The sequence below is a fragment of the Ranitomeya variabilis genome, chromosome 2, assembly GCF_051348905.1.
Source record: "Ranitomeya variabilis isolate aRanVar5 chromosome 2, aRanVar5.hap1, whole genome shotgun sequence".
In the NCBI taxonomy this organism is placed as follows: Eukaryota; Metazoa; Chordata; class Amphibia; order Anura; family Dendrobatidae; genus Ranitomeya; species Ranitomeya variabilis.
This window is the reverse complement of record NC_135233.1, coordinates 276,961,219-276,980,994: the sequence shown is the minus strand read 5'-3', so window position 1 is coordinate 276,980,994 and position 19,776 is coordinate 276,961,219. Positions and strand designations below refer to the sequence as shown.

Genomic DNA, 19,776 nt, shown 5'->3' with positions numbered 1-19,776 from the left:
GACCACATTTTGAAAAAACAGAGGAACCAACTCGGAAGAAGAAGGTAACTTAGGCAGGGGAACCAAATGGACCATCTTAGAGAAACGATCACACACCACCCAAATGACAGACATCTTCTGAGAAACAGGAAGATCCGAAATAAAATCCATCGAGATGTGCGTCCAGGGCCTCTTCGGGATAGGCAAGGGCAACAACAATCCACTAGCCCGAGAACAACAAGGCTTGGCCCGAGCACAAACGTCACAAGACTGCACAAAGCCTCGCACATCTCGAGACAGGGAAGGCCACCAGAAGGACCTTGCCACCAAATCCCTAGTACCAAAGATTCCAGGATGACCTGCCAACGCAGAAGAATGAACCTCAGAAATGACTTTACTGGTCCAATCATCAGGAACAAACAGTCTACCAGGTGGGCAACGATCAGGTCTATCCGCCTGAAACTCCTGCAAGGCCCGCCGCAGGTCTGGAGAAACGGCAGACAATATCACTCCATCCTTAAGGATACCTGTAGGTTCAGAATTACCAGGGGAGTCAGGCTCAAAACTCCTAGAAAGGGCATCCGCCTTAACATTCTTAGAACCCGGCAGGTAGGACACCACAAAATTAAACCGAGAGAAAAACAACGACCAGCGCGCCTGTCTAGGATTCAGGCGTCTGGCGGACTCAAGATAAATTAGATTTTTGTGGTCAGTCAATACCACCACCTGATGTCTAGCCCCCTCAAGCCAATGACGCCACTCCTCAAAAGCCCACTTCATGGCCAAAAGCTCCCGATTCCCAACATCATAATTCCGCTCGGCGGGCGAAAATTTACGCGAGAAAAAAGCACAAGGTCTCATCACGGAGCAATCGGAACTTCTCTGCGACAAAACCGCCCCAGCTCCGATTTCAGAAGCGTCGACCTCAACCTGAAAAGGAAGAGCAACATCAGGCTGACGCAACACAGGGGCGGAAGAAAAGCGGCGCTTAAGCTCCCGAAAGGCCTCCACAGCAGCAGGGGACCAATCAGCAACATCAGCACCCTTCTTAGTCAAATCAGTCAATGGTTTAACAACATCAGAAAAACCAGCAATAAATCGACGATAAAAGTTAGCAAAGCCCAAAAATTTCTGAAGACTCTTAAGAGAAGAGGGTTGCGTCCAATCACAAATAGCCTGAACCTTGACAGGATCCATCTCGATGGAAGAGGGGGAAAAAATATATCCCAAAAAGGAAATCTTTTGAACCCCAAAAACGCACTTAGAACCCTTCACACACAAGGAATTAGACCGCAAAACCTGAAAAACCCTCCTGACCTGCTGGACATGAGAGTCCCAGTCATCCGAAAAAATCAAAATATCATCCAGATACACAATCATAAATTTATCCAAATAATCACGGAAAATGTCATGCATGAAGGACTGAAAGACCGAAGGTGCATTAGAAAGACCAAAAGGCATCACCAAATACTCAAAGTGGCCCTCGGGCGTATTAAATGCGGTTTTCCACTCATCCCCCTGCTTAATTCGCACCAAATTATACGCCCCACGGAGATCTATCTTAGAGAACCACTTGGCCCCCTTTATGCGAGCAAACAAATCAGTCAGCAGTGGCAACGGATATTGATATTTAACCGTGATTTTATTCAAAAGCCGATAATCAATACACGGCCTCAAAGAGCCATCTTTCTTAGCCACAAAGAAAAAACCGGCTCTTAAGGGAGATGACGAAGGACGAATATGTCCCTTTTCCAAGGACTCCTTTATATATTCTCGCATAGCAGCATGTTCAGGCACAGACAAATTAAATAAACGACCCTTAGGGTATTTACTACCCGGAATCAAATCTATGGCACAATCGCACTCCCGGTGCGGAGGTAATGAACCAAGCTTAGGTTCTTCAAAAACGTCACGATATTCAGTCAAGAATTCAGGAATCTCAGAGGGAATAGATGATGAAATGGAAACCACAGGTACGTCCCCATGTGTCCCCCTACATCCCCAGCTTAACACAGACATAGCTTTCCAGTCAAGGACTGGGTTATGAGATTGCAGCCATGGCAATCCAAGCACCAACACATCATGTAGGTTATACAGCACAAGAAAGCGAATAATCTCCTGATGATCCGGATTAATCCGCATAGTTACTTGTGTCCAGTATTGTGGTTTATTGCTTGCCAATGGGGTGGAGTCAATCCCCTTCAGGGGTATAGGAGTTTCAAGAGGCTCCAAATCATACCCACAGCGTTTGGCAAAGGACCAATCCATAAGACTCAAAGCGGCGCCAGAGTCGACATAGGCATCCGCGGTAATAGATGATAAAGAACAAATCAGGGTCACAGATAGAATAAACTTAGACTGTAAAGTGCCAATTGAAACAGACTTATCAAGCTTCTTAGTACGCTTAGAGCATGCTGATATAACATGAGTTGAATCACCGCAATAGAAGCACAACCCATTTTTCCGTCTAAAATTCTGCCGTTCACTTCTGGACAGAATTCTATCACATTGCATATTCTCTGGCGACTTCTCAGTAGACACCGCCAAATGGTGCACAGGTTTGCGCTCCCGCAGACGCCTATCGATCTGGATAGCCATTGTCATGGACTCATTCAGACCCTAAGGCACAGGGAACCCCACCATAACATCCTTAATGGCGTCAGAGAGACCCTCTCTGAAATTCGCCGCCAGGGCGCACTCATTCCACTGAGTAAGCACAGCCCATTTACAAAATTTCTGGCAGTATATTTCAGCTTCGTCTTGCCCCTGAGATAGGGACATCAAGGCCTTTTCCGCCTGAAGTTCTAACTGGGGTTCCTCATAAAGCAACCCCAAGGCCAGAAAAAACGCATCCACATTGAGCAACGCAGGATCCCCTGGAGCCAATGCAAAAGCCCAATCCTGAGGGTCGCCCCGGAGCAAGGAAATCACAATCCTGACCTGCTGAGCAGGATCTCCAGCAGAGCGAGATTTCAGGGACAAAAACAACTTGCAATTATTTTTGAAATTTTGAAAGCAAGATCTATTCCCCGAGAAAAATTCAGGCAAAGGAATTCTAGGTTCAGATATAGGAACCTGAACAACAAAATCTTGTAAATTTTGAACTTTCGTGGTGAGATTATTCAAACCTGCAGCTAAACTCTGAAAATCCATTTTAAACAGGTGAACACAGAGCCATTCCAGGGTTAGAAGGAGAGAGAGAGAGGAAGGCTGCAATATAGGCAGACTTGCAAGAGTTTCAATTACAAGCACACTCAGAACTGAAGGGAAAAAAAAAAAAAATCTTCAGCAGACTTCTCTTTTCTCTCCTTTCTCTGTCAATTAATTTAACCCTTTTAGGGCCGGTCAAACTGTTATGGTTCTCAATGGCAAGAGAACATAGCCAAGCAAACATAAGAACTAGCTCTTGGAAGGATGGAAACTAAACTGACCATGAACTAAACCTGCCGCACAACTAACAGTAGCCGGGTAGCGTTGCCTGCGGTTTATCCCTAGACGCCCAGCGCCGGCCGGAGGACTAACTAATCCTGGCAGAGGAAAATATAGTCCTGGCTCACCTCTAGAGAAATTTCCCCGAAAGGCAGACAGAGGCCCCCACATATATTGGCGGTGATTTTAGATGAAATGACAAACGTAGTATGAAAATAGGTTTAGCAAAATTGAGGTCCGCTTACTAGATAGCAGGAAGACAGAAAGGACACTTTCATGGTCAGCTGAAAACCCTATCAGAACTCCATCCTGAAATTACTTTAAGACTCTAGTATTAACTCATAACATCAGAGTGGCAATTTCAGATCACAAGAGCTTTCCAGACACAGAAACGAAACTACAGCTGTGAACTGGAACAAAATGCAAAAACAAACAAGGACTAAAGTCCAACTTAGCTGGAAGTTGTCTAGAAGCAGGAACATGCACAGAAAGGCTTCTGATTACAATGTTGACCGGCATGGAAGTGACAGAGGAGCAAGGCTAAATAGCGACTCCCACATCCTGATGGGAACAGGTGAACAGAGGGGATGATGCACACCAGTTCAATTCCACCAGTGGCCACCGGGGGAGCCCAAAATCCAATTTCACAACACCATAGCCAGTACATCAGCTGCTACTGCTCACCACACCACTGCTACAACCACACCAAAGACAGTTCAAAATTGCTCTCTAGCGTAGCAATTCTTCAGGGAATGTGCTGCCGACAAGCGACAGGTGGTTTGCACTCTGTGCCATCAGACCCTGAAGCGAGGCATAAATGTTCTGTGTCATGATCTCAATGGCAAGAGATCATAGCATAAGCATATATAGGAACTAGCTCTTGGAAGATGGAAACTGAGCTGACCATGAACTAAACCTAACGCACAACTAGCAGTGGCCGGGTAGCATGCCTACGTTGATTCTAGATGCCCAGCACCAGCCGGAGGACTAAATAATGCTAGCAGAGGAAAATATTAGTCCTAGCTCACCTCTAGAGAAATACCCCGAAAGGAGACAGAGGCCCCCCACATGTATTGGCGGTGAATTAAGATGAAATAACAAACGTAGTATGAAAATAGGTTTAGCAAATTTGAGGTCCACTTACTACATAACAGAAGACAGAAAGGACACTTTCATGGTCAGCTGAAAACCCTATCAAAACACCATCCAGAAATTACTTTAAAACTCTGGCATTAACTCATAACACCAGAGTGGCAATTCCTGTTCACAAGAGCTTTCCAGACACAGTAACGAAACTACAGCTGTGAACTGGAACAAAAATGCAAAAACAAACATGGACAAGAGTCCAACTTATCTAGTAGTTGTCTAGGAGCAGGAACAAGCACAGAGAGGCTTCTGATAACATTGTTGACCGGCAAGCAACTAACAGAGCAGCAAGGTTATATAGCGACTCCCACATCTTGATGGGAACAGGTGAACAGAGAAGATGAAGACACCAGTTCAATTCCACCAGTAGCCACCGGGGGAGCCCAGAATCCAAATTCACAACAGTACCCCCCCCTCAAGGAGGGGGCACCGAACCCTCACCAGAACCACCAGGGCAATCAGGATGGGCCCTATGAAAGGCACGAACCAGATCAGAGGCATGAACATCAGATGCATTCACCCAAGAATTATCCTCCTGGCCGTATCCCTTCCACTTGACCAGATACTGGAGTCTCCGTCTGGAAACACGAGAGTCTAAGATTTTCTCCACAACGTACTCCAACTCACCCTCAACCAACACCGGAGCAGGAGGCTCAACGGAAGGCACAACCGGTACCTCATACCTGCGCAATAATGACCGATGAAAAACGTTATGAATAGAAAAGGATGCAGGGAGGTCCAAACGGAAGGAAACAGGGTTAAGAATCTCCAATATCTTATACGGGCCGATGAACCGAGGCTTAAACTTAGGAGAAGAGACCCTCATAGGGACAAAACGAGAAGACAACCACACCAAATCCCCAACATAAAGCCGAGGACCAACACGACGGTGGCGGTTGGCAAAAAGCTGAGTCTTCTCCTGGGACAACCTCAAATTGTCCACCACCTGCCCCCAGATCTGATGCAATCTCTCCACCACAGCATCCACTCCAGGACAATCCGAAGATTCCACCTGACCAGAGGAAAATCGAGGATGAAACCCCGAATTACAGAAAAACGGGGACACCAAAGTGGCAGAGCTGGCCCGATTATTGAGAGCGAACTCCGCCAATGGCAAAAAAGCAACCCAATCATCCTGGTCAGCAGAAAACCCTATCAAAACACCATCCAGAAATTACTTTAAAACTCTGGCATTAACTCATAACACCAGAGTGGCAATTCCTGTTCACAAGAGCTTTCCAGACACAGTAACGAAACTACAGCTGTGAACTGGAACAAAAATGCAAAAACAAACATGGACAAGAGTCCAACTTATCTAGTAGTTGTCTAGGAGCAGGAACAAGCACAGAGAGGCTTCTGATAACATTGTTGACCGGCAAGCAACTAACAGAGCAGCAAGGTTATATAGCGACTCCCACATCTTGATGGGAACAGGTGAACAGAGAAGATGAAGACACCAGTTCAATTCCACCAGTAGCCACCGGGGGAGCCCAGAATCCAAATTCACAACAGTTCTGAACCTGAGCACCACCTCTATGATGAGGCATCTGAATTCCAAGAATCAGGGGCACTGCAGTACACATCTTAAAAAGCATGACAGATTTGAGCCTCCTCCTGTTCCCTCTTCTGCTACAATCTCAGCCTCTTCCTCCTGCTCACGATCAACTTGGCCACCTGCCTCCCCACATTTAGAGAATGTGACAGAACCACCACCACTACCACTGTCCCTGAGCATCTCCACCTCATTCCATGGAAGTCTTTAGCTTTCCATCCCCAAAATTCTCAAGAGAAAGAGGAGATACCAACCTAGCCACCCACGAGTGATGGTCCTGAATGACAGCATTTCAAAATTACTGGTCTTTGAAATGCTGCCATTCTGACTGAAGGAGTCGGACAGTTTAAAAAAAATGTTGTTGGTGGTTATACCACAGTAAGTTGTTCCCAGCCCCCACTATTTATCCAGGCGGGCCATCCCTGCCCTGCACAAACATGTTGCAGACCAAATCAATTGTGCATTGCACAACCCCATCAGTGGCAAGGTCCACATAACCACCGATAGGTAGACCAGTAAGCACGACCAGGGATGTTACATCTCCCTAACTGCCCACTGGGTAAATGTAGTGGCAGCTGGGGCAGAGGCAGAAGGCATTCTACCTTATGTCCTACCACCACCTAGTATTACTGGATGTTTATCCATTCAGATTCCCTCCTACTACTCTTCTTCATCCACCACCTCCTCATTGAGTCACAGGAAGACCTGCACCACCAACTTGAACACAGCCAGGGGGAAACAACAGCAAGCTACTCTTAAACTCCTCTGTTTGAGGGACAAACTGATGAAGTAGTTTGTGAAAGCCATGCTGAAAGAAGGAGAGACTTTTAAGCACCTGGGTGCCAAGTTTCAGAGACTATCAGATGTAAAACTGAAGGAAGGCATCTTTGTGGGTTGGAATTCTTTTACTGAAGTCTTGAAGACATTTCTAGGTCATACCCGAGTTATCTGAATACTGGACCCTTCTCAATGTGTTGTATAGCACCAATGGAGCAATTCTCACCAGAATAGTAGTGTAGAATGCTTTGAAAGCTCACAAAATTTTTTGTGCAACGTGGAGTAGCACAACAACTTTGCAACTTTTGGTATTTTCACACCAATTTGAAGCAGCCACACCAAAATTTGTTTTTTGGGGAAAATAACTATTTCTATTGTTTTCATATACAGCTCGGGCAAAAATTAAGAGACCATCATATCAAAACCCTGTCATGGGCAGCACAATCTCCAGACCTGAACCCCATTGAAAACCTCTGGAATGTAATCAAGAGGATGATGGATAGTTGCAAGCCATAAAACACAGAAGAACTGCTTACATTTTTGCGCCAGAAGCAGTGTGAAAGACTGGTGGAAAGCATGCCAAGACGCATGAAAGCTGTGATTAAAAATCATGGTTAGTCCACAAAATATTGATTTCTGAACTCTTCCTGAGTTAACACATTAGTATTGTTGTTTCTAAATGATTGTGAACTTGTTTTGCTTGCATTATATGAGGTCTGAAAGCACTGACCATTTTTCTTTGTCAGAAAAAAAATACAAAATGTATTGCTTCGGAATTCGGAGACCTGTTGTCAGAAGTTTATAGACTTAAACAACAGTTTACATTTTACTCAAAAATATACCTATAAAGAGAAAAATCCGACAAATTGAAAATTTTGCCATGGTCTCTTAATTTTTGCCAGAGCTGTATATTGGCCTTTGCAAATTATATTTCTAGGTATGTAGTTTGGTACTATAAAATAACAATCCATACAGTATAACTAATATATATATAGTCAGGCAATAAAAAATAGAAATATTTAATGTTATCTCCCCCTTCACTTACCAGTAACTGTGGCATTCCTTCCCCAGGTAACTGCTTGACTCCAGTCACTCCAAAATTTGGAGTTTCCGCAATATCCATTGATTTGGCTTCTTACACGGAATGTATATGTTTGTCTTGGGTCATAGCTTGGTAAGGTAAATGAAAGGGAAGAGGCAGGCTTCACCTTTAAAATAAAATTGTAGTTGTTTCTGAACAACACCTCTTGTAAATCAAAATTAATGTATGTGTAAGTGGATAAGGCAAGCATCATTTACCACACGGAACCATATTGTTAGTTCTAAATAAAATAACATAATTATATAGTGTACACATGCTCAGTCCAGTTTGTGCACTAAAAACATGAAATATATTTTACATGTCCCAATACTTTCTACACTATATTCTATATATCTTTTATACACTATATTCTATATATCTTCCCTCTCAATCAGAAACAAATGGATATAAATATACTCGATGCTGGTGCATTCAGGGCCTGCGTTAGGGGCAGGCAGACTAGGCAGCTGCCTAGGGGCCCCCAGCCAGGGGCGGACATACCGCCAATGCCACTGCTCTGGGGCTGAGAGGTGGAGGGTGGCCCCTGCAGGCAGGCCCGGTATCATGTAGCATCGGGCCCCTCTCACTCCCTCCTATAATCCTGCCAACACCCACAGCTGGGGAGAGAGCGGTGCGCGAAGTGCAGGACTTCAAAAGGGGGGGGCGTGTCATACAGGGGAGATGCTGGCCAATGAATGCTTTCCTCACCAGACTGAGGAGAGCGCTCACTGGCTGCTGTCTATGTTCTCCTGCATGGCGCATCCCTGGTCCCCCGCCGCACAGCACACACGAACAGCAGTGGAGGAAGAGCAGGACTTAGTGTCCAGTGTGTCTTCTGCTCCCTCCACTGTTCTGTTCCCAGCAGGCTGCAGCATCTCCGTCCTCACTGTGAAGAGATGGGGGAGGAGCTCACTGCACGGGACAGCACAGCAGCACCAGGGGGCTGATATCAGTGCTGTCTGCTCTGTGCCCCATCCCCCACAGTGGGGTCTGCAGCCCTCTCCAGCTGAACTGACCTCCTCCAAGGCTCATCTGATCACCTATACAAGATTAGTATGTGTGTATATATGTGCTAGTATATGTATGTATGTGCATCTGTGTATGTACAGTGTGTGTGTGTATATATGAGTATGCATGTACAGTTTATGTGTATCTCTGTGTTTATATGTGTGTATCTGTATGTGCGATATATTTGTTTGTATATTCGGTATGTATGTTTATGTGCATGTATGTACAGTATATGTGTATGTATGTGTATACTTTGTGTATATAACTGTATATGTATGTACGGTACGAGTATGTACCTGTATGCATGTACGGTATATGTATGTGTATCTATGTGCATGTACGGTATATGCGTGTATGTATGACGGTATGTGTATCTGTGTGTATGTACAGTATATGTATGTATGGTATGTGTGTGTATGTAAGGTATATGCATGTGTGTATGTATAGTATATGTATGTATGACAGTATATATATGTGTATCTGTGTGTATGTATGGTATATGTGAGTGCTTGCATATACAGTATATGTATGTGTATCTGTGTGTATGTATGTATGGTATATTTATGTGTGTGTATGTATGTACCGGGTGTGTATGTATGAATCTGAACTTTCCTGGCCTGGAAAATTCGGATTCTTATGTAACGCTGCGGATGTAACAGTCTGAATTGGGTTTAATACAGAGATTTGTGGCAGCGACGTCACCTTTAACTATCGACTTCATAAATTGAAGTAAATACAGTGATAGAAGGTATGAAGAGGTCCAAGTAAAAGGGATTGTCACAAACAGCGCCACAGCTGTGCACAGGTCATGTGCGGTATTGCAGCTCGGCCCCATTCCATAAATGCCAATGGTACCAAATGGTCCTGGACAGTCAGCGGGCGTCCCTGGGGCAAGGAGGTTGAATTACAGCTGTTACACTCGTCCTTCCTCCGGCAGTAGTAATTGTGGTTGGAGAAAAAGAAAATTACGTCACTGATCATAATAGCAACCAGTGCGTGCCAAGACGTCTATAGCAGCAACAGTCAAGATAATCCTCTCTACAAGGGTGTGTATGTATGTACGGTATATGTATGTATCTGTATGTATGCACACTGCAGTATGTGTGTGTTTGCATATAAGGTATATGTATGTGTATCTATGTGTTTGTACAGTGTAACATATGTATTTATTACAAACACACAGTATATATATATATATATATATATATATATATATATATATATATCTCCATCTCAGTGAAAAAATATAAATATATATATTTTTTAGAGGTGTGGGGGCCCAAACAGAACTTTTGCTATGGGGGCTCTGTGATTGCTATGTACGCCCCTGCTTGCAAGGCAGTAATAATGAGGGCAATCTGACTTGTTTCTCGGAGCCCGAGGCCCCAGGGTCCCATTGCCAGATTGCCATCATCATAAGCAGTGTACCGGGCAGGAAGGGGGGCCCAGACACATTTCTTGAACAGGGGCAACAAGCTATTAGTGTCCGCCCCTGCCCCCAGCCAGTGGCGTGTCGCTAATAGCAGAACACCATGCAGCTGCTATGGGGCCCGTGAGTCAAAGGGGCTCGCCCGGTGCCAGTGAAGAAGGAGCAGTGGGTGACAGGAGGCAGGAGTCGGCTGCTGTGGCTAAAGCCTGTGTCCGCTGCTAAAGAGAAATTCATAGTCACTACTCCCCACACCCATAGTCGCTCCCACCACTATGCACTGATGCCGGTGCCGAGAGATGGGAGGGACTATAGGAGTGGAGAGCAGTGAATATTCATTTCACTTTAATAGCGGTCACAGTAGCCGCAGCTGCAGGCTTCCTGCTGCTACGCGATCACATGTGCCCTCTACTAAAGGGAATGAATATTCACTGCTCTCCACACCCATGAATACGATATATATCAGTGAGCGAGTGAGTACGTGGTGGCCATAATGCTGTAGGACTGCATTATATTCTGTTGGGGACTGCATTACATTCTATGGGAGGGGCTGCATTATATTCTATGGGGGGGTTGCGTTATACTATATGTCAGTATTATATTCTATATGGGGACTGCATTATACTCTGGAGTGGAGGACTATGGGAGTGTATTATACTCTATGGAGGACTATGGGGAGTGTATTATACTCTATGGAGGACTATGGGGAGTGTATTATACTATATGGAGGACTATGGGGAGTGTATTATACTATATGGAGGACTATGGGGCGTGCGTTATACTATATGGAGGATTAGGGGGAATATATTATACTATATGGAGGACTATGGGGAGTCTATTATACTATGGAGGACTATGGGGAGTCTATTATACTATATGGAGGACTATGGGGAGTGTATTATACTATATGGATGACTAGGGGGAGTACCTTATACTATATGGAGGACTAGGGGGAGTACATTATACTATATGGAGGACTATGGGAGTGTATTATACTATATGTAGAACTAGGGGGAGTGTAAAATGCAAGATATTCATCAAGTGATTGGATTGGTTATGCCTGAACAAAAATTATTGTTCTCATCAGCACATTACCCAGTGAAAACTGCAGATATGCTGCTAAGATGGTACTCTATGTGGACAGATTGATCTACTAGTGATTATTCTGCCCCCATCATTATTCCACAGCCGATGTAAAGAGGCCAGGGAACAAGCGGCAAATTACTTCAATATTGTTAATCACACTCGTTTAGTGGCCTGAAATCGGCGCATGTAACTACAGCCAAAATATTTCTGTGTGATGGTGCAATTTGTTAGCATTTGGGGCCCCATTTTAAACTTTTGCCTAGGGCCCCACTTTGCCTAAAACTGGCCCTGGGTGCATTGACACTAGGACTACTGGACTCGTGACCCCGACTAGAACTACTGAATGTAGTCATTCTGACTACTGACTTGTTTTTGTTTATTTTTAGAGTTTCATTTGTGGTTATTTATGAATAATTATATTTTTTTTAATGTATTATTGTGAGATCCAACAGTAATGCTTTGGAATGTTTTTTTTCTGATTTTTCATATTTTTCTACAGGAAATAACAAAAGTAAACTAAGTAAAACAATAATAATAGACGTTTTACAGTCATCAATCAGTTGACAGACAGCTAAACTCTTTCCTAACAATTCATTGAGGTAGATGCAGGGGGTCCTTTACAACTTTTATTGCTAGGATCATTGTAAAACTACAACAGAAAATTGCAGTACTGGACATACACTCACCGGCCACTTTATTAGGTACACCATGCTAGTAACGGGTTGGACCCCCTTTTGCCTTCAGAACTGCCTCAATTCTTCGTGGCATAGATTCAACAAGGTGCTGGAAGCATTCCTCAGAGATTTTGGTCCATATTGACATGATGGCATCACACAGTTGCCGCAGATTTGTCGGCTGCACATCCCAAAGATGCTCCATACAAGGCAGGATGGATCCATGCTTTCATGTTGTTTACGCCAAATTCTGACCCTACCATCCGAATGTCGCAGCAGAAATCGAGACTCATCAGACCAAGCAACGTTTTTCCAATCTTCTACTGTCCAATTTCGATGAGCTTGTACAAATTGTAGCCTCAGTTTCCTGTTCTTAGCTGAAAGGAGTGGTACCCGGTGTGGTCTTCTGCTGCTGTAGCCCATCTGCCTCAAAGTTCGATGCACTGTGCGTTCAGAGATGCTCTTAGGCCTACCTTGGTTGTAACGGGTGGCGATTTGAGTCACTGTTGCCTTTCTATCAGCTCGAACCAGTCTGCCCATTCTCCTCTGACCTCTGGCATCAACAAGGCATTTCCGCCCACAGAACTGCCGCTCACTGGATTTTTTTTCTTTTTCGGACCATTCTCTGTAAACCCTAGAGATGGTTGTGCGTGAAAATCCCAGTAGATCAGCAGTTTCTGAAATACTCAGACCAGCCCTTCTGGCACCAACAACCATGCCACATTCAAAGGCACTCAAATCACCTTTCTTCCCCATACTGATGCTCGGTTTGAACTGCAGGAGATTGTCTTGACCATGTCTACATGCCTAAATGCACTGCGTTGCCGCCATGTGATTGGCTGATTAGAAATTAAGTGTTAACAAGAAGTTGGACAGGTGTACCTAATAAAGTGGCCAGTGAGTGTATATACAGTATATATTCATATAACACAGCATACAATGAGAATCACCAGTAACGTATCCCTGCTGTTCTGTTCGCTACCACTATACAAATACAATGTTCATTCATTTTTGACTAGACCTATAAAAGTCTTAATGTTTTAGCTAATTTATACATTTTTTCGCAGAATTATACTGTATGTGAACATGGTTGATCATAAACAAAAGAAATATGAAAAAAACACGTAATTTTTATCGTTTTCGCGTCATAAACCATTACATTGCATTATTGCTATATTCATGCATATTGCCGATTTGCAGATAAAAAAAATATTCTTTCTAGCTGTAAACTATAACATCAAGCTGTATGCAAATATAGTTTTTCCCCCAAAAACATTGCTGCTTCACACTATACAGTACAAAATAATCGAAAAATATGACAATAAAATGTTGTATCTGCTATATACTTGTATGAGTTTTTTAAGCTCTTGCATGTGTTCTCTTTGTCTCTTCAGCTGAACTGAAAGTAAACTTACTATCCAGACTACTGTCTACTGCTAGGACCAGAGAAAAACAACACCCTTCTTTAGCATAAGATAAGAGCCTACAGTATTACAAACAAGCTCTTTTCAGTTCAGCATTACACAGTGAGGGTATGTGCACACGTTGCGGATTTCTTGCAGAAATTTCCTGAAGAAAACCGGAAATTTTCTGCAAAAAATGCGGAATACACTGTAAATAATAGGAGGCATATGTTAGCGTTTTTTTCGCGTTTTTATCACGTTTTTATAGCGAAAAAACGCAAAAAAACCGCTAAAAATCCTGAACGTGTGCACATGGCTTAAGGGTACCGTCACACATTGAAATTTTCATCGCTGCGACGGCACGATTCGTGACGTCGCAGCGTCGTATAATCATCGCTCCAGCGTCGTAGACTGCGGTCACACGTTGCAATCACGGCGCTGGAGCGATGCCGAAGTCCCCGGGTAACCAGGGTAAACATCGGGTAACTAAGCGCAGGGCCGCGCTTAGTAACCCGATGTTTACCCTGGTTACAAGCGTAAACGTAAAAAAACAAACAGTACATACTCACCCGTCGGTGTCCTTCAGGTCCCTTGCCGTCTGCTTCCTGCTCTGAGTGCCGGCCGTACAGTGAGAGCAGATCACAGCACCGCTGCGCTCTGCTCTCACTTTCCGGCCGGCACTCGGAGCAGGAAGCAGACGGCAAGGGACCTGAAGGACACCGACGGGTGAGTATGTACGGTTTGTTTTTTTACGTTTACGCTTGTAACCAGGGTAAACATCGGGTTACTAAGCGCGGCCCTGCGCTTAGTTACCCGATGTTTACCCTGGTTACAAGCGAAGACATCGCTGGATCGCTGTCACACACAACGATCCAGCGATGTCAGCGGGTGATCAAGCGACGAAAGAAAGTTCCAAACGATCTGCTACGACGTACGATTCTCAGCAGGGTGTCTGATCGCAGTAGCGTGTCAGACACAGCGATATCGTAACGATATCGCTAGAACGTCACGAATCGTAACGTCGTAGCGATGGAAATTTCAATGTGTAACGGTACCCTAAGGGTACCGTTACACTAAACGGCTTACCAACGATCACGACCAGCGATGCGATCGTTGGTAAGTCGTTGTGTGGTCGATGGGGAGCTGTCACACAGATAGCTCTCTCCAGCGACCAACGATCAGGGGAACGACTTCGGCATCGTTGAAACTGTCTTCAACGATGCCAAAGTCCCCCTGCAGCACCCGGGTAACCAGGGTAAACATCGGGTTACTAAGTGCAGGGCCGCGCTTAGTAACCCGATATTTACCCTGGTTACCATTGTAAAAGTAAAAAAACCCACTACATACTCACCTTCTGATGTCTGTCACGTCCCCCGGCGTCCACAGGGTTACGCGCTGCTACTCAGAGCTTCCTGCACTGACTGAATGTGTCAGCGCCGGCAGCAGCGGTGACGTCACCGCTGTGCTCTGCTTTACAGCCGGCCGGCGCTGACACATTCAGTGCAGGGAAGCCGCCGGCGGGGGACGTGACAGACATCAGAAGGTGAGTATGTAGTGTTTTTTTTTTACTTTTACAATGGTAACCAGGGTAAATATCGGGTTACTAAGCGCGGCCCTGCGCTTAGTAACCCGATATTTACCCTGGTTACAAGTGAACACATCGCTGGATCGGTGTCACACACACCGATCCAGCGATGACAGCGGGTGATCAGCGACGAAATAAAGTTCTGGACTTCTAGCTCCGACCAGCGATATCACAGCGGGATCCAGATCGCTGCTGCGTGTCAAACACAACGAGATCGCTATCCAGGACGCTGCAACGTCACGGATCGTTGTCGTTCTCGCTGCAAAGTCGCTTAGTGTGAAGGTACCTTAAGGGTATGTGCACACGCTGCGGATTTTGCTGCGGATCCGCAGCGTTTCCGCAGCTGCGGATCCGCAGCGTTTCCGCAGCTGCGGATCCGCAGCGGTTTCCCATGCATTTACAGTACCATGTAATGCTATGGGAAATGAAATCCGCAGTGCACATGCTGCGGAAAAAAACGCACGGAAACGCTGCGGTTTATTTTCCGCAGCATGTCAATTCTTTGTGCGGAATCCGCAGCGGTTTTTCACCTGCTCCAATAGGAAGCTGCAGGTTAAAAACCGCAGCAGAAACCGGAATAAAAACCGCGAAAAATCCAAAGTAAAAACCACAGCGGTTTTGCACTGTGGATTTATCAAAAACGCTGCTGAAAATTCCGCAATGGAATCCGCAGTGTGTGCACATGGCCTAATAGAACCAGGTAACACAAGGAAAATGTGAAAAGTTGACATCTGAATTGAACTATATCTATATGAATATCAGGGTAAATAAGATACAGTGAAAAAATTATGCACAAAACTTTACAGCAACATTTAGTGACAAAAGGACAGCAAAATATAGTAGGCAGTCAAAATGACTACCTTTAGTAGTTAAAGGTCAATTTTGAAAAAAACACGCAATTTTTTCACCAAAATTATTTGTCACAAAATCTTTTTTCACATCCTATTTGAGGAAAAGTCACCGAGTCTCAAGCCGGAATTCCGAAAAATGTAGTCACAGAAGAGAAATAAAGTGCAAGTAGTCAAAATGACTATACCAGTAGTCCTAGTGTTAAACAGCATAATGGAACAAGAATGAAGAAATCCATAAGTATCAGCAGAGGCATACCATCCATAGCACAAAACCATGCCCCCGCAGTCACATTTTCAGCAGTATCTGCATTTTCACGTTGCTGATAACGTTGAATCAGGGAGCCAACAGACTACTGATCAACTATCCAACCTGCGCCGGTGCATCTGGGAGTCAGCACACTACATGTGACTAAGTGAGTGTGTTTTCTTTTTTCTTTTCATGTCAGTACTTGTGGAGATTAAAAATTAAATAAAACTGACTGTCACATCCAAACATAGACTAAGTGTGAACAGGTGCTGAACCTAGAGTCACCAACTCGTATACAGTCAAATAAATAAGGCAGCACACTGCGGCACTAAAACATGCAAACATGAAAATTGAACTGCATTACTGCACTAGAAATATGAAAAAATTAGAGCGTTTAGCGCATAAATTGGCCAATTCATGTGTACCTGGTAGCCACATTAAGGCATCTCTCGTATACCAGGACCTAGACATTCCTTTCCTCACTGAGAATAAACATCTTCATCTGAATGGGAACCTACTGTGAATCCTCTTCTTAAGGTACCTTCACACTTGTAACGATAACGATAGCGATCCGTGACGTTGCAGCGTCCTAAATAACGATATCGTTGTGTTTGACACGCAGCAGCGATCAGGATCCTGCTGTGATATCGCTGGTCGTTCAACAAAGTTCAGAACTTTATTTGGTCGTCAGACCGGCGTGTATCGTCGTGTTTGACACCAAAAGCAACGATACCAGCGATGTTTTACACTGGTAACCAGGGTAAACATCGGGTTACTAAGCGCAGGGCTGCGCTTAGTAACCCGATGTTTACCCTGCTTACCAGCGTAAAATGTAAAAAAAACAAACTACATACTCACCTTCGCGTCCCCCGGCGTCCGCTTCCCACACTGACTGAGCGCCGTAAAGTGAAAGTGAAAGTACAGCACAGCGGTGACGTCACCGCTCTGCTGTTAGGCCGGCGCTCAGTCAGTGGCGGAAGCGGACGCCGGGGGACGCGAATGTAAGTATGTACTGTTTGTTTTTTTTACATTTTACGCTGGTAACCAGGGTAAACATCGGGTTACTAAGCGCAGCCCTGCGCTTAGTAACCCGATGTTTACCCTGGTTACCCAGGGACCTCGGCATCGTTGGTCGCTGGAGAGCGGTCTGTGTGACAGCTCTCCAGCGATCAAACAGCGACGCTGCAGCGATCGGCATCGTTGTCGCTATCGCTGCAGCGTCGCTTCATGTGAAGGTACCTTTAGACTATAATCTCTATCTCTGGAGGAGTAATGGACCTGCTGCAATTAAAACACCTGTGGCTAAAAGGTGGAGTAGTGCTCAGTCAGAAGGCTAATGAATACAAATTTCAAAAAACTGACCGTCACATTCAAACATAGACTAAGTGTGAACAGGTGCTGAACCTAGAGTCACCAGTACTTGTGGAGATATCATAGTGAGGGACGGTGTTGTCCATCATACTGAGTGGTGGGCTGTTGGGGCATCATACTGAGTGAGGGGCCATCATACTGTTTGTGGTGCTGTAAAGACTGTGATGCTCTATGGGGGACTGTAGGAGTATCTTACTGAGTAAGGGCCATCATACTTAGTGGGTGTTGTGGGGGCATCATACTTAGCGAGAGCCATCTTACTGAGTTGGGAGCATGACACTGTGTGTGAGGGAACTATAAAAACATTATACTGTGAATGTTGGCACTTAAGGGGCATGATGCTGTGGGGGAATTATACTGTGTGGGGGACACTGGGCATCATATTGTGTACATGATGAGTAAAACTGTGGGGATATCATACTCTGTCGATCCTTGCTGATGTGTTTCTTTATTCCATGATTAGGATAACATCTTAAAGTGCGGTGGGTAGGTGCCAGGGAAGTTTTACGGGTGAAAGAGCCTGAAGGACTACGGCCGTTTCGCGCCTTCGTTGCGCTTCTATGGGTCCATGCTGGTCAGGGTGTTACAACACTTCCTTTTAACATGGATTAGGGAGTGGATAAACCTTAACAGTGCAAATAACATACAAAATACAATAAAATAAAATATAATTTCTATAGCAATTGGTGCCCATTCTCATGTGGAAATATACGCTGTGTGTGTGTGGGTAGGGGCATTTTTGAGAACATCATATTCTATAATGCCCATGAAAGGGGTATCATAGGTGATAACACTAAGAGGCTTAGGGACTTCAAAAGAGGCATAATTACTGAGTACATGCCACAGTTCATGTCCCTCTACCTATTTATAAATGTTGAGAGATATAACCTGAATACTTCACCAAATATATACATTTTTGGGGGGTGTACAGGGGCCCAAATAGAAGTTTTGCTATGGTGCCCCATTATTTCTATGTACATTTTTGGCTGTCAGTAAAAAAAAAAAGATACATAGTAGGAGACAAAATAAAGTTTTAGGATTTTATATATAAAGTTAATTTTACCGTCCACTGGTCACTGGCCATGTTCCGATGCTGCACTTGATAATCTATACAGTGTGCTGCAAAAGAGCCCAAAGACTGCTCCCATGTCAGAAACAACTCCAAACTGCTGGTATTCACCACATGAAGATTTGAAGGGGGATCCATCCTTACTGTAAAGTTTTAAAAATAATTCAATATTTCATTAGATGTAGGCACATATGTTATTTTACTAATAAGGTCTAATATGTATTGTATACATATATTTATTACCCCAGTCTTGCAACTTGTCAAATCTTCTTATAGTTGGAAGCCTCTGGCTGGTAGTATTCAGCTTTAGAGTGAAGGATATGAATGTATAATTTAGTAAAATCCGGCAGCCAATAATGTGATGGTTGGCAACCAGGTATTGTGGACAGGGAGCAGCAGAGGATTCCTTATCACTGTACCTAAGTAGATGACACAAAACAATTTAAAACAATGGTCTTATTTTTCTTTTACTACTAAATCTAGAATCTAGAAGCCGTTTTAGTGAAAGGTCTCGTATCCTAATCTTGGACAACTCTCAATTCCAGGGTCCATTAGCCAATTATACAATAATGCAAAAAATCATCTGTGTATTAAATCATAAATCAACATCACTTGTTCCCAAACATCTCGTGTTGACTATTGCTTTTGATATGAAACTTACATACTTTAATAAATCTGCACTAATGCATACGGTAATTAAAACTTTGTAACCTCTGTACAGTGAAATTACCATAGGATGGTTGTTCTGTGTTCATCAAAAGCAAAAGTACTCATTCCATTTAGATGGCCAATAAATAAACCTGATATACCCAGGTGGAAAAACAAAATATGCAGTTTGAAAGAGCTTTGGAGTTGGGAGTCAAAACTAGAAGTTCTTTAAGGTTTGAGCACCTTGGAACTGATGGGTATCAGCCACCCCATCGTCTGCTTGTCATGATTCCTCTTATCAGTGTGTCTGGATGCAGTGAATTATAGTTCTACTGTCTAAGGAAAGGGGTGTACTTAGCTGTCAGTATGGCGAGTGACAGCTCAGCCACCCAATCGGATGCTGTGGCATGCTGAATTGTCAGTGTCTTGAGTGACAGTTTTGTT

General features: G+C 44.2%; 2 protein-coding genes across 2 annotated transcripts in view; both read right to left on the bottom strand.

Moving 5' to 3' along the window:
- Window positions 1–19,776, bottom strand: part of FOXO4 (forkhead box O4) — a 291,021-nt gene that overhangs the window by 62,929 nt on the left and 208,316 nt on the right. The window lies entirely within an intron of this gene.
- IL2RG (interleukin 2 receptor subunit gamma) overlaps window positions 1–19,776 on the bottom strand; it is a 109,617-nt gene that overhangs the window by 49,191 nt on the left and 40,650 nt on the right. The window contains exons 3-5 of the mRNA XM_077284985.1: window positions 18,928–19,103; window positions 18,679–18,827; window positions 7,929–8,091 (exon numbers count right to left, since the gene is read on the bottom strand). Of these exons, the coding sequence (XP_077141100.1) occupies window positions 7,929–8,091; window positions 18,679–18,827; window positions 18,928–19,103 (488 nt within the window). The remainder of the gene's footprint in view (window positions 1–7,928; window positions 8,092–18,678; window positions 18,828–18,927; window positions 19,104–19,776) is intronic.